Source organism: Amia ocellicauda, chromosome 7 (genome assembly GCF_036373705.1).
Source record: "Amia ocellicauda isolate fAmiCal2 chromosome 7, fAmiCal2.hap1, whole genome shotgun sequence".
Classification (NCBI taxonomy): domain Eukaryota; kingdom Metazoa; phylum Chordata; class Actinopteri; order Amiiformes; family Amiidae; genus Amia; species Amia ocellicauda.
Window position 1 is genome coordinate 39,739,626 of NC_089856.1, and position 15,926 is coordinate 39,755,551.

The 15,926-nt window shown below is 38.6% G+C and overlaps 2 protein-coding genes across 3 annotated transcripts; both read left to right on the top strand.

Annotated features, from left to right (window-relative positions):
• The first annotated feature begins 408 nt into the window (after positions 1–408).
• Positions 409–2,232, top strand: LOC136754156 (P2Y purinoceptor 14). Its single transcript, XM_066710487.1, has 2 exons — positions 409–573; positions 792–2,232. Exons 1-2 carry the CDS (start codon positions 561–563, stop codon positions 1,844–1,846), a joined length of 1,068 nt encoding a protein of 355 aa, XP_066566584.1. The 5' UTR covers positions 409–560; the 3' UTR covers positions 1,847–2,232.
• A 3,206-nt stretch (positions 2,233–5,438) lies between these two features.
• On the top strand, positions 5,439–9,532 carry gpr171 (G protein-coupled receptor 171). 2 transcript variants are annotated; one of them, XM_066709544.1, is made up of 3 exons: positions 5,439–5,554; positions 6,346–6,438; positions 6,860–9,532. In XM_066709544.1, exon 3 carries the CDS (start codon positions 6,896–6,898, stop codon positions 7,853–7,855), a length of 960 nt encoding a protein of 319 aa, XP_066565641.1. In that variant the 5' UTR covers positions 5,439–5,554; positions 6,346–6,438; positions 6,860–6,895; the 3' UTR covers positions 7,856–9,532. The 2 variants fall into 2 exon arrangements, with proteins under 2 accessions (XP_066565641.1, XP_066565642.1); XM_066709545.1 differs by lacking the exon at positions 5,439–5,554 and having other exon boundaries at positions 6,146–6,438.
• Positions 9,533–15,926: the final 6,394 nt, after the last annotated feature.

A 15,926-nucleotide genomic window follows, 5' to 3' on the forward strand; every position in this document is an offset into this window, starting at 1 on the left:
AGTACTAATAAGTAGAAAAAAACAGCCAGACAAAAACAAAAACCAACACTGAATGCTTTTTGTAATTTGCAACTTGCAAAGAAGGTCACACTTTTCATTTAATCTCAGCTATAATCTGTTTAAAAAAATAGGCTTTGCATCACAGATGCTGATAGGAATACTGCCAAAAATATACTATCATACTATGAATGTTGCAACAATTCATAATAGCCAAACAATTGCAAGGTAATATCACATTTATTTATATTAAAAATATATAATAAATAAACAAATAAATAAATAAATAAATAAATAAATAAATAACATTGCATGCAAGACATGTGTATAGGTCTAGGCATATTTATAATGTATCATCTCACTCTACAGGAAAGACAAATGTCCTATCGACCCAGTGTTATGCTCTTACTTGGTGTTTAGTTGTGGTCTCTTACTTCCACTTCAAATGTCTACGCTTTTAGACCACTTCAGGGGGGAAGTGTTCACTGAGAATCAAACAGCCTCATCACAAACATCAAAAAGATCTGAGTCTTCTTGAACCTGAACCAGAAATCGTCCAGAACATGAATATAAAAGGTGAGTAAATTGATTTTCTCCATTATCTGTCACTTGCGTGGAACGATGTGGAGACGGTTGCTGTTGACTCTGGTGCAGAAAGAATGCCTGTATGCTAATTTAATTGTTAACTATCAAAAATAACATGTTCTAACCTGCCCTGGAATTACAGATGTAATCTAAAAAATATATATTTCATGATTTCATTTTAGAAACATAAGTATTATTTTATTTTACAGACAACACATCGGAAAATAACTCATGTGAGTATCCAATAGCTGCCCTACATACTGCTTTTACCGTTGTCTACTCTCTGGTCTTCAGTCTGGGACTTGTGCTCAATGCAGTCACCTTGTGGGTTTATTTCTGTAATAAACTTAACAGTTCCAGCGTCATGATCTACTTAAAAAACCTTGCCATTGCCGACTTTTTGCTGATACTTTCGCTGCTTCTGAAGATCATTAACTACTCCACAGATAACATGACCATCAGGAAGATCTACTGCACGATTGGAGCTACCCTTTTCTACCTGAACATGTACGCTAGCATCCTTTTTATGCAATATATCGGTGCAAACAGGTACCTGAAAATTGTGAGGGCGACGGAAAACCACACTTTTCACACCGTTAAGACTGCAAAATACATCTCCTATGGAACCTGGACTTTGGTTCTCCTTCTAGGCGGAGGATTCAATGCTCTCTCCATCAACATATGGTTGTCTCCGGTGAAAACTAAGATTTGTCATTCTTTATTACCCACGGCTGTAAAGACATTCTACTTTTCTGTGCACACTGTCTCCATCATCGTGTTCATTTTCGTGCTAGTGTCCCTCTCCTTTTTCTACTTTCAAACCACAAAAAGACTGAAAAAATCCAAGTATGCTTCCAACAAAGATCTACTGAAGTCAAAGAAGAATATGTGTGTTCTAATCACTGTGTTTTTCATCTGCTTTGTCCCATACTATCTTGTGAGGTTTCCTTACATCCTCACCACACTCGATGTTATTAGCAGCTGTGCATGGAAGAAGACTTTGTATTACCTTAAGGAATTCACAGTCTTGCTCTCCACCCTCAATGCATGCCTAGACCCATTCATTTATTTCATTTTTTGCAAAGCATTTAGGGCCAAGTTAGGTTTGGAAAAACTCCATAAAAGAATGAATGATTTCCACATTAACCACTCAAATGGGATAGAAGAGGGGGACTTTTCAGGACAGGAAGCTACCCTAAGGCACACCAATGACATCCTACAGAGCAGGGAGCCTTCAAAGTCACAGAGGGAAGGAAGTTTCTGATTATGCTCAATCAAGAATCAGAACATATTTATCTGCATTTTATCACTTTTTTTGCCTGATATTTTAAGATTTTTGTCACATAGATACCCAGTGCAACCGAATCAAAAACTGTACAGTCCTTTTCCCACTATATATGATCATGGACAAAAAAAAATAGGAAACAAATAAAAATGTTGTATGTGACTAGATTATATATTTATATTTTTCCCTTTGTTTAAAAAATGTGCTAATATGTTAATTCAGCTTACACCTGTTACCGCTACACTGTAACTTTTATAAAATGTGCATATTAATAAAATGCATGTCATGGTACAAGTATGTTTTTTCTGGTATTTGTGTTCAGTGTCTACAAGTATACTTGAATTCCAGTGGAAACTGAGTGGCTTAGATAAGCACACTGTTTTCTGCCAGTCAAGAGGAAGACTTTAGACAACTCAGTCACATCTTTTGCAAAGCCTGCTGCAATCAAGAGATTAACTGATTTGTGCACTGACAGCACACACTTGAGAGCTGCAGAAAACAAATACTGCTTCCCATTAAACCACATGTGCTTTGACATGTAGATAATTTCTTAAGCATCAACTGGTTACATCGATGTGTTGTCCTTCTCGCTCCTCTCCAGCTCAGAGGTAACTGTCAAGTTTGTAACAGTCTTTGTTGGTTTAAGATCTATAAATGCATTCTGATCTTCAAAAAAGCAACGGTACACATAGTTACTCAGTACCTTGAAATCTTCAAACCCAACATCTTCAAACATTGTCTTCTTCCCCTGCATCTCGTTTCCCCATTTCCTAAGAGCTGCACGAGGTGGTGACAGTCGATCGCCAGTCAGCCATATGAAATGTCCAAATTTCTCTTCCCCTCCCACCAGTCGTACCAAACCTCTGCTATATCCAGAGACCCTGGATTCTGGATTGGTTTCAAACTTGTCTAGTTACCTTTAAGGTATCTCTGGAAAACATGAATGAAGTGTGTGTCTTTACATGTTACTGTAGTGTAAAAGTAAGACATATACCACTCTTCCAGTTTGTTTCTAGAATATAAGCAACTTAAAAATATTAAATTTACCAAATAATGGCAAATGTGACACTGGCATGTACGTTCTTTCAGTGTTTCACGAAGCAATGTGTCTTTAATTTCAGGGTAATGAAAAAAACACTAAAAGATTGGCCATTATTCGGTACGTTTTTGTTTTGTTTTGTTGAGTTTAATTTTTGACCAGTTCCGGCAGAGTTTTCAAAGTTACGCACTGCATACAGTGACTACCAATTTAAAATAAAATAATTACAAATATTTTCTTTAACAAGAACATGCACATTGTATATTAATATTGTATAATCACAGGCTTTAAAAAAGTAGCAAGTTGAATCACACTTTCCAGGTGAGATTTACTTGTTTTAATGTTTTAATTCACTCATTCACATTTTAGTCTCAGTAATATCCCCTTCAAACAGCAAACCATGAATTTATGGTAGTGCTGCCACACAGCCACTTCTTTTTCTAGTACCCAATATACTATTTACGCCTGTCATTTAAAGACTGCTGAACATAAGAACATAAGAACGTTTATAAACGAGAGGAGGCCATTCGACCCATCGTGCTGGTTATAAAATCCAGTCTGATTTTAAATGTTTCCAAATTTTCAGCTTCTACCACATTGCTGGGGAGTTTGTTCCAGATTGTGATGACTCTCTGTGTGAAGAAGTGTCTCCTGTTTTCCGTCTTGAATGCCTTGAAGCTCAGGTATGTATCCATGCTGATCTGGAAAAGCTCCTCTGGTTTGATGCGGTCGATGCCTTTCATGATTTTGAAGACTTGAATCAAGTCCCCACGTAGTCTCCTCTGAAGTGTGGCATCAGGCTGATTGGGTCCTAACCTTATAAGTTAGATTTTTTTCCCACGAGACTCATTCTGGGGAATGGATTCATCAGTAATTCAATCAACAGAACTAATTTCTGTCATTTTGTATTATCTTGATATCATCTATCGTCAATCACCACCTTCAAAGATCGACTCAATTTCCTAGGTTATGGCAGTGGTGTAGTGGACCACACCGGCGTGGTCCCAAAGAGGACTGTTGAAGGGAAGTGGGTTTGCTGCTGACGAATTGTCGATGGGGGGTGTTAACGGATGTCAACTGAGGTGGGGGGAGGGCAGTATTTGTGAAATGTGGAGTCACCGTTTATTTGTAAATTATTACATTAATAAGTGAATTTGAGAAACATGGGACTGAAAAAGTGTGTCCCTGGTTATACATCTGGTAACATTCGAAGTTCATAAACCAGTGGGGCAGTGCCACCAATGCCCCCTATGTCATGTCTGATCATAACAATCTCCTTCCACTTTTCCAATTGCATGTTGTGAATTTGATATGCTAAGCACTAATTCTATGTGGTTTGCACTTTGTATTGGGCTTTGTAAATTGCACTGGATTAGGGTGTCTGCTAAGAAATAAATAATAATAATAATAATAATAATAATAATAACATGATCAGGTTAAAGCAAAACAGTGGCCTTTCTAAAGTCCACATTGAGATTATCTGATTATTTGTCAGAGTAATAGAAGCAGCAGTAGTAGCTGTATAGTAGTAATAAGTGATTTCACAAACAAAAGTAAAATGACTGCATCTGAACATTTCAGAATAAAATACTTTCACAATAAAGGACTGGGTGGAGAGAAAGGCAAGGTCCATCTCTTCTCTGAAACCACTTGCTCCGGAAGCAAGACTTTTTTTTTTGCAGGAAGACAACTTATTTTATCAGTCTGTGCTCACTTTATTTTAGATTACTCATTCGGGTGGTAAAAATGAACTGAGATAAATTCAATCAGGTTACAAAACAAATGTTCAAAAGTCAAGAGGTAAACTTAAAAACAAATTGACCATTAAGCCATCTCATTCCACCTCCTCAATGTAAATTCAGGTAAATCATGTTATTTTATTATTATTATTATCATTATTATTATTATTATTATTATTATTATTATTATTATTAAGTAGTGGTAGTAGTAGTTGTATTTTCACCACAACATTCAGAATCAAAACTACAGAAAGAAACCAAATGTATAAACTGATACACATTTTCACTTCATATCTTTTTCATTGGCTGTTTGTATAGACTGTGTAGATGTTTGCTAATCTCTTTTACCACAATAATTAGTTAAGAAAGTAGAATGGTATCTGTGATCTTTTACAATTGGTTGCATACTGGAGTATTTTAATTTCAGGTTATCAACTAACAAGGAAAACATGTTTTGTACCAATCTTGGATTTTATGCAGCAATGTAAATGTTAACTGACTCATTCTATGTGGTTCGTATAAAGGAAACTATAGTTACTCTTCACAGTTTGAAAGCTGCTTTCCTAACTTACTACTTAGTCAGACACCCAAAATACTTTCAGTAAAAACTCAATAAGTACATCTCTCATAATATATATATTTTTTTAATCTGTAGATTTATTACCACAAAATATAAGAACTTGATAACAGATTTCCTTGTGTCACAGTGCTGTGTGTTCAGGTTTGGAAAGTTTAGGTTTCAATGACGTCAATCGATGTGGTTTTTGAACCACAGGGGCCAGGCAAGCTACCGGAAGACATGCATGTTTCACCTAATTAAAATGTCACATTAAAGAGCGATAAGAGTCTGATGGGTATTTCATTTTGTAATTCAGACACTAATTCTGAGGAGAAAACACTGAAAATGAGGTATGTTGCCTTAAGTTACCTTGTCGCTTGTCTGTGTGCATATGCGTTGTTTTTGCTGAAAATGTGCTTTAAAAAACACGTGCTCAAAGCAGACGAACGAGAGTTGTTTTTGAAGTTGTAGTTAGAACTCTTTAAAAATAAATTGGTATGTGATCATTTTTAGGAGAGTTCGGTACTATTTATCAAATCTACTTTCTCCTTTAAAAGTGAATATAGAAGGATACTGTCAATTTACTTGAATGCCAGTGTGTCATATCAATACTAGCTCATTATTATTTAACACAGGTCTTCAAGTGCTGAAGATCAAAATATACTCTACATTTTTCTGAAAGTAATAGAGTTAAATATGCACAATTAGTGAGAGGCAGCACAGGTACAAAAATGTTAAATTAAATTAAGATTTCCCTCACTTGTGATACTAGCTGAAATTAAAGTAAATTATGTTAAAATCCCTAATTATAGACTTTAAATTCACAATAAACAGACTCCCCCCCCCCATGTTCATTACCTGTTCTCTACTTCCTCCATCTGACCACCTCAGAGTCATGTGTTCTGTATCTCTATTTTTCATTTGCATATAGACTGGGGGAATACTATGTATCAATAAGGACACAAAATCAAATTTCTGAAGGTTTTGTAAATCATTTTTTACATTTGAACACAGCAAGTTGGTACTCTTGTTTATTCAAAAATAATAATCTATTTTTATTAATGTAGATGCTACACAGCGGAAACACAAAAAGTTTAAATTAGTCTTCACATTTTTCTGTACTTCCTCACTTTCCTTTCAGTGAAGGATACTTTCAGAAATGACAGCTGAAACTAGAGACAGCTAGTAACTGGATTATTTGGGGGAAATCACGAGAAAAGATCTCCTCACAAAGGTAAGATATGTCTTATGTTTTATGTTTTTTGAGTGGGGTAGTCCCCTTTCTTTAGGTTTAATTCTTTGGAAATATAGAGTTTACTGAAATACTCGTGTTTTACAGGGCGTTGTTTTGTTGAAGCTGTTCAAGACCTCTTGATTGCGTTTTCAGTTCAGTTTTGATACACAAATGTTTCTCTCTCAAATTTTTGTGTTCTGCTCTCTATGTTGGTGGTGTTGTGTTATAAAGCAACCACAGTCTTTGATACACACTGGTACAAAATCTGACGCTCATATTTTCTTATATTTAGTTTGTAGCTAACTATCTCTAGTAAAAGGTTTACCATTTCCCTTCATAATCAGTGTGTTACACGAACAGCTAAGTGAAAATATATGTATGATTAAAATCAGTATTTCAATAAACTTGATTTCCTTTGCAGACCTGAGTTTTGATCAGTCCAGACGCAACACTCAAGATGAATTCCACAGCAGGAGGGACCGAGTACTGCACAGTGAACGACCAAATGATCCCATTCACTTACTTATACTATATCATCTTCCTGACGGGAATCATCGGGAGCTGCGTGGCCCTGTGGGCATTTACGCGCAATCAGAAAAACAAAAAGTGCCTTAACATCTATCTCATCAACCTGCTAACCTCCGACTTCATCTTGACGCTCGCACTGCCCTTTAAAATAGCCGTAGACTTGGGCATCGCTCCATGGAAGCTGAAGATCTTCCACTGCCAGTTCTCAGCCTGCCTCATCTACGTCAACCTGTACGCTTCCATCATATTCCTGGCCTTCGTGAGCACGGACCGCTACCTCGAGATCACACAGAGTTCCAAGCTCTTCCGGATACAGCACGTGGGCTTCGCCAAGATGATGTCAGTGGTGGTCTGGGGGCTGGTCCTGTTCATCATGGTACCCAACATGGCAATCCCTATCAAGGAGATCAAGGAGAAGCCCCTGGTCACCTGCGCTGAGTTCAAGCAAGAATTGGGCCTCCACTGGCACACCCTTACCATCTTCCTATGCCTGGCCATATTCATGAATGCCTCTGCCATCATCCTCATTTCCAATGGATTAATCCTGAGAAGGCTGTACAAGAACCGCAACAGCGACGATTCCAGAAACGTCAAGCAGGCTATGTTCAACATCGGGATGGTCACCCTGGCCTACGTAATTTGCTTCGTGCCCTACCATGCGGTGCGGATGCCGTACACCTTTGCCCAGACCCAAGTCATCACCGACTGTGCGCTGAAGCGTCACTTGTTTATCGCAAAGGAGTCCACCCTGCTTCTCTCAGTGCTCAACCTCTGCATTGACCCCATTCTCTACTACTATCTGTCGCACTCCTTCAGGCAGAAGATAACGGAGGCCTTCAAGCCAGAGAAAAAGGCATCTGTAAAGAGCACAACGATCACGACATTATGAACTGAAAAGCCGGTACAGCACAACAAGAACACAAAAACTGCAGTTCAGCAACCACAGTCACAGAAGACATGGCTTTTAAAATGCAAAGAATTAAGATTATGTTAAAGACAGTCCCGGTGTTACAGCACTATAACACCATCTCATGTCTGTGCATTCAAGACACAGGATACAGAAATGGAAAAAACACAAGTTCACATGAAAAACTAACAAAAACAAAATCACACATTGTTTTTAATCCTAGAGCAGGACAGTACAGACATTCCACTGAACTGAACTGAATAGTACATACATTATTATATTTCATCATATTAGCATCTTATGCCAGGGTCAAATGTGTACACCAGTGAACAGATTACATTCCTGAACACATTATACATTTATGTGGTACTGGGGATTATTTGATACTCTCTCAAATAAATAATGTCAAAATAGAGTACAGAAGTGAAGGCAAAATGCTGTGGGGGGGATGAAAAAGTGACTGAACTGCATTGGGCTGGTTAAACTCTTTTATTCATGATACTAGAAACTTAGTGGTGCATATATTGACATCTATCTTGAGCCATGTTACTAAACTATACAAAGGGGGACCACCTGAATACTTTTTTGTGTATGGCAACCACCTACCACCTACCGTGGCCCTGGCACGGCATTCACCACTAATGAGGAACATTGTCAGTGTTTTCAGACTGTGACTCTACTTCCATTTTCACACATCTCAAAAATCCCCAATGGACAGCTCAGCGACTGACCACCTACCACTACCATTTCTCCAAAAGGCACCAAGTCAGCACACCTAAACATTCTCATAAACACCTAAGCAATCTGAGCAAGCATTCAAACCTACTACAGGGGAGGGACAGTTTGAAACGTCTGACTTGACTGAGATCTCTTGTTCTGTACAGTTATAACACAATTGTTCCATATTTTGAAAGCAGGCTCTGTTTCACAAATTGAAAACAACTAAGTGAACAGAGGGCTCAGCTTGAAAAAGTACAATAAGTGAATGAAGTGTATGGTATGGAGAATTTTAATATTTATGCAAAAAAAAACGCCATGAATGTAACATGCGTGTCCAAAGAAGTGGATAGAATTTATAAAGTAAGCTGAAAACAGATCTTCTTTTCTTTTCTTTGTCACGTTTTTTTGTTTTGTTTTACAGAAGTTATTTGAAATTACATATGTAGAGAAGATTGCATGTGAACATAACATGTGAACATAATAGAGCCTTCAAAATCATGAAAGTTATTGACCTGGTCTGTCCAGGGGACCTTTTTCAAGATCAGCAATGTTGCAAGGACCCTGGAGAACACAAATAGAAACTGAATTTACAGTAATTCATAAAACAGGAGGCACTTCTTCACACCACAATGTGTGGCAGTCTGAAAGAATCTCCCCAGCTGCGGTGTTGAAGCTACTTCTTGTAATCATTCAAAAACTGAATGTATGGGATTTTTGGATCCACTAGACTAACCTTTTTTATTTTAAATGTAATGTATTTAATGGGACTTTCAAGCTTGAATCTAAACTGTATAAACTATCTAAAGTGAAGTACATGTTGGCACATTTCCACTGACTCACGCATGGCAATGTAATAGCTATTTATAATTCAATTAAAATCAACAGGTTTGGGAAGAATAAAGTTAAGTTTGAGAAATTAAACCAAAGATGAAAAATATGCATCTGTGGTTTGTTTGTCATTTGTTTCTGGTTATAAAAAGTTGACGTATTTTTGACATTGTTCTACTGGCAGAATTGTTTTTTTTTTCTTTTTTTTAATTTTGCATTTCAAAAGAAAAAGCTTTGGAACAAGCAGATCATCACAATGCAACTTTTTATTCCATCATACAAACTTATACTCTGCTTCTCAGTTTTTCTATATCAATAATTTAAGTGTGCATGTTTAAGGCACAGTAACGAAGTTTAATCTGAAAACAAACAATGCATTGTAGTATTATTTGGCTTAGATTAACTTCCACAAAATATTTTAGGTTTTTCTCTCCTCCATCATAAAAAACTATTTATTGTGAATAAATAAATACAAATCCACAACAGACAAAAACTGTAAAAAGTCCACAAGCTGAAGAATACTTCAAACTTTGGTTGTCATAGAAAACTGTCAAAACATCTACAATAGAACCATACACTTTATAGTTTAACCACTTCCCATAAAGTCTACTTGCAAGTCGCCACAAACTCTGCTTCTGCTTGGAAAGCAGACACCCTTCGTGTGAGTTTCAAACCAGCTTTCCTGTTACTACCTGATCAAGGTCTCGCACTCTCTCTCTCTCTGTCTCTCTCTGTCTCTCTCTCGCTTGCTCTCTCTTCTCTGTGCATGTGTCAAAACTGCATACATTTAAAAAAAATAGCATGATTTGTAAAAGGTAACAAGTAATACATATCAAAAACTTATTTCAATTACAAGCAAATGCATATCTTAAAACTGCATACTCTCGAGCACAATGACCTTCACAGTGCACGTTTAAACACAGGGGAAATGGGATGCACTGTATTATTAAGGTGTATTAGTTTTAAAATATGCTATAAAACATTTCAGTGGAGAGTCTGTCAGAGCCATGATCCTCTCACCCCAGGCTCTTGTGGTTTCACAGAGCTCCCATCTCTACGGTCTGATTCTGTTTTCCCAGAGCCAGGCCAGTTCTGGACTTTCCCCTCACATTTCCTCTCGTACCCTGGACCACTCACTCAATCCCTCACTCCCTCCCAGAGCTCCAGGCAGGGTAATAAGATCAGTCCGTTCTCGCACTCTTTCTAACAAATCACACCAAATAAAAGAAGTGCGATATAGAAGGAGATTATCATTTGAAACTTACGCCTGCCTCAAAATACCTTCAAACTACACGCTGAACAGACGTGTCTTTCTTTCATACTCGTAACAGAGAAAGGGTTTCGAAAAAGTCACATGACAGTCATTTCCTTTTTGTTTGTGGGTAGTGGGGAAACTATGAAAAATATGTCAACTTTAAATGGCACAGCACAAACAGTCCAGGACTGAAGTGACTCAGAAGAACACAGTTTTGAAGCATCTATAAAAAGGATACATGTTAACAACCATGAGCAGACAGCAAGAATTGAGGTTGTGTTGCATCAAGAGCATCATCAACCTTGGAATTACCACAAATTACCCGAACAGCACAAAGGAAAATTACTCTGCATCTAGCAGCAGAAGGACCAAAAACTAATTTAAAATGCTTCACAAAACATCTATACAGAGATTTTTACACCCCAAAGACCACACAAAAGTTAGAGGTTACAACACTTTAATTTCACAATTATGGCTCAAAACCATGTGTCATATACAATAGTCTATTTTTACGCTTGTGTTTTCAGTGCCATTGTGTCATCTCTGTTTGAGCCCTACTCCTTTCAATGGGAAAATCACAAATACAATAATGAATTACTCAGTAATATATTCAGTAGTATACATACACACACACTTTTTATGTATTTTGTTTAATACGGCTGAAACTAAATTTCCAAGAAGCGGTCACACTTATTGTCTCAGACACATGCCTTTCAAACCCACAAGTAGAAAAAAATACAGATTTAAGATTATTTTAACAGCTTAAAATTAATTATTCTAATCATTATTAGAAATGTGAGCTGACTTTCCAAAACTCACTGTAGGCTTAGTAGAAATCTGTGTTGAACATGTGCTTCAAGCCAGGTACATTTAACCTTTTCATTTGGTAGCAAAACAACCCTTACCGCTAAACACCCACTGCAATACATTCCATCCAGACTTTATCACTGTAATCCTGCCCATTTACTGAAGTCACACAAAAGAAGAAACCTACAGGACTCCTGATCTGTCTCCTTTTGAAAAATAATTACAACAATATGTGAACCAGACTCGAACCAAATGAAACCCCAAATCTTTTCAGTTCTCTTTCTTCCTCCCCCTCCAAACGCAATACAGTGTTTACTGTCAGATCATTAAAACTCAATGTACTTGTCACTATGTATTTGCAGGCTTGAAAAATAAGGATTTTTTTAAGGAATAGAACATGTTATTACAAAGGCACTTTATGTACATTGTTGCAACAATTAGGTAAAATGTTAAAAAATAACATTTTACCAAGAAAACAGTGAAAGACTTATTAACATGAATACTGAATGTACATACATGTTATGCAATTACATTACTCAGTACTGTTCAGTGCTTTTTCCTGTCTGATGATGGTGCTGTGAGCCAGACATTAAAGATCACACATATGTATATAATACTGGAATCTTCTTTGTCTGTTTTCACTTTGTACCATTTTATAATATGTGTGCTTGTGATGCACATTTTAACTGATTTTCCGTTTTTACTTCTTTCCTACTGATCACTTTCACTTTCAACCACTTCCTCACTTTCCCCTATGCTCTGTGCCAACTAGGTTATTGTCGAGATGTGTGCATCGGAAAAAAATATATAATGAATATATTGATGTATTTAAATAACCAGGGTTGACAGTGTAAAGTAAAGCAGGTGTCTCACCATAAGTGACACATGATGCATAGAACTTATATTAACATACATGCACACATAAACTTAAATCTACTTATACAGTACAGGGCAAACGTTTTAGGCAGGTGTGAAAAAATGCTGTAAAGTAAGAATGCTTTCAAAAATAGACGTTAATATTTCTATTTATCAATAAACTAAATGCAAAGTGAGTGAACAGAAGACAAATCTAAATCAAATCCATATTTGGTGTGACCACCCTTTGCCTTCAAAACAGCATCAATTCTTCTAGGTACACTTGCACACAGTCAGGGATTTTGTAGGCATATAGTCAGGTGTATGATTAAGCAATTATACCAAACAGGTGCTAATGATCATCAATTCAATATGTAGGTTGAAACACAATCATTCACTGAAACAGAAACTGCTGTGTAGGAGGAATAAAACTGGGTGAAGAACAGCCAAAATCAGCTAACAAGGTGAGGTTGCTGAAGACAGTTTACTGTCAAAAGTCATACACCATGGCAAGACTGAGCACAGCAACAAGACACAAGGCAGTTATACTGCATCAGCAAGGTCTCTCCCAGGCAGACATTTCAAGGTAGACAGGGGTTTCCAGATGTGCTGTCCAAGCTCTTTTGAAGAAGCACAAAGAAACGGGCAACGTTGAGGACTGTAGACACAGTAGTTGGCCAAGGAAACTTACTGCAGCAGATGAAAGACACATCATGCTTACTTCCCTTCGCAATCGGAAGATGTCCAGCAGTGCCATCAGCTCAGAATTGGCAGAAAACAGTGGGACCCTGGTACACCCATCTACTGTCCACAGAAGTCAGAGTGGCCTTCATGGCCTTCATGGCCTTGCACCTGTATTGTAGTAAGGGCAGTGACTGTTCGTAAGTTAATTAGAAACTTGCGTAGCACACTCGACACACACTTTCTGTAAATCAGAAGTGTTACATTGTAGGCTGTTATTATTTAGCATTAATTTAGCATTGTTCAGTGTAACTGCGTGTGTCCGGCTCAGTCTTTGTCTGTATTCAGATATAAAGCGGCCATTAATTGTGCTATTAGCAGTCCTGTGTGGGAGGGACTGCCATCCTGACAGCCTTGTGTCATTCAATGCAACGCAGGTGTGCACTGTCCTAATTAGTTACAGGCTATTTAACAGCCCCCTGGACCTCTGCGCCAGCAGTCAGCACCAGCAGCCTTCATCTCCAAAGGGCAGGGACTCTAGCTGGGGACTCCAGCAAGGAGAAGACTGCAAGGAGACCCCGCACAGCAACAGCAAGAAGCCATGACTATCTCTCTGATTCTCGTCTTGCTCTCTCCTTCCTCTCGCCGTGCACCTGCATGCCATTGCCTCCCAAATCCCTCTAACCTTACCTCTCTCCCTCTCCCCTCCTCCTCCCTCCCCTCTACTCCACTCTCCGGAGGCCTACGGAACTGCCACTCAGCTTCCAACAAGGCCGACTTCATCTCCGCCTTCGCCTCCCACCACTGTCTGGATTTCCTCACTCTCACCGAGACATGGATCTCCCCGGACAACTCAACCACCCCTGCTACCTTATCCTCTCTATTTGTCCTGTCCCACTCCCCTTGTCTTACCGGGCGGGTACCTGCTCACCCCTTCTCTCCTCTTCTCTGTCCCCACCTTTCTCTCCTCTATCTCGACCAACAGCTTTAAATTCCACGCAGTGGAACTCACCTCTCCCTCTCACCTCTTCCTTCTAGTTCTGACCATCTCATCTCATCTCTTCCTGTTTGTCTGCTATCTCCGCCTGGATGCACTCGCACCACCTCAAGCTCAACCTCTCCAAATCAGATCTCCTCTTTTTCCCCCACTCTTCCTCATCTTCTGCTGATCTCTCCATCTCGATCCCCTTGGAATCCACCACACTCTCTCCTTTCTCTGCTAAAAATTTAGGAGTCACCCTCGATCCTGCACTCTCCTACGCCCAGCACATCACCACACTGACACACACCTGTAGATTCTTCCTAAGCAACATACACCGAATCCGTCCCTTCCTCACTGACTACTCAACTCAGCTGCTTGTCCAGTCACTGGTCCTCCACCGCCTGGACTACTGCAACTCCCTCCTGGCCGGCCTGCCTACAACTACTACCCGCCGCTCCAGCTCATCCAGAACTCTGCGGCTCGTCTGGTATTCTCTCTGCCCCGATTCACACACGCTACTCCACTGCTCCACTCCCTCCACTGGCTCCTGATACCGGCACGCATTCAGTTCAAGACACTGACCCTCACCTACCACCATCTTGACCACACTGCACCGAGTTACCTTCAGACCCTCGTTTCCCCATACATCCCCTCCAGACCACTGTGGTTTTCCGGTGCCAGAAGACTAACTCTGCCTCCTCTCCACTCTCCTTCCTCCAGAGCCGCTCCTTCTCATCCCTGGCCCCTAAATGGTGGAACGACCTTCCCTGACCAATGCCAAGGACCCCTAATACAAAAGTACTTTCAATTAAACTACAAAAACCAAATGTTACCACATAAAAAACTACAAAAGACATGGCAGAGCTTCCTGCCAATAGGACGGAGAGGAAGATGGAACTCTTGGTTCAAATGTCAAATAGAAAGGTGGTACTTCTGGTAAAATACCGGACATTGATTAGTTGATATTATAAAATTAATATTATTATGACGTTTCATAAAAAGTTTCATAAGAATTGGAATGCAGCATGCTGATTGGCTGAGAGCCCTGTGATTATTAGAAAGTCACCACACTACACTTGTAAAAAGCACAATACATTGTTAAAGTTAAAGAGGTATGTGCATACATATGCAAAACTTTACTAACGTGATCATAAAAGACAAATCATTCATACATAGAGCAATAAAGATGAATATAACACATGGATAACACTCTGCCTAACTCACAATCAACAGAGAGAATAAAGAAAAACATGGGACATATCTAATCCAATCGGAGTATTTTTTATCAGATGTATATTCAGTTAAGGTCACTGACCGTTTCAGGCCAAACAGAACATAAAAAGTAAATAGCAGACTCTTTGTAAGACCACTTAATTTTACTGTTAGTTAAAAGTAAGTGTAAGTGTAAGTGTATGAAACAGAGACAGCACAATATCCCTCCTTTAGAATCTATCTAATTTTATATATCATGTTCACAGCAAAGTGTTTAGTGGTGCCACCACCAAGTGGAGAAACCATGTCAGACCCTCTATGCACAAAAACACACTGCTGCTGCTGCAGCTGCCAATCTCTCTCAGTTGCACAGTCTGGCCAGTAGGCGGCAACATTGTCTCTCTGCGGGTAATTATGGTGTACTGTAAAATCTAAAGGTAGTCATATTGCACATTTCATTCTAAAAAGTACAAATATTAATGCATGCATTTTTCCAAATATTTGAGCAGAAATTACCGACTTATTTAACAGGTTCAATTTAACCCATTGGATATCCCATACTTGTCAATGTAATATCAGGTTGAAATGGAAACGTACCCTCAAATTACCGGGGTAAATATTTAAGACGAAAGCACTATTTCAAGTTCATTACTTAGTTGCGAATAACGAAATAAATACAAGATAATAATAAATCGGTGTGCAATAATTAAACT

Excerpts from the sequence above, each read along its gene's own strand:
- gpr171 (XM_066709544.1), top strand. The coding sequence starts at position 6,896 with ATGAATTCCACAGCAGGAGGGACCGAGTACTGCACAGTGAACGACCAA.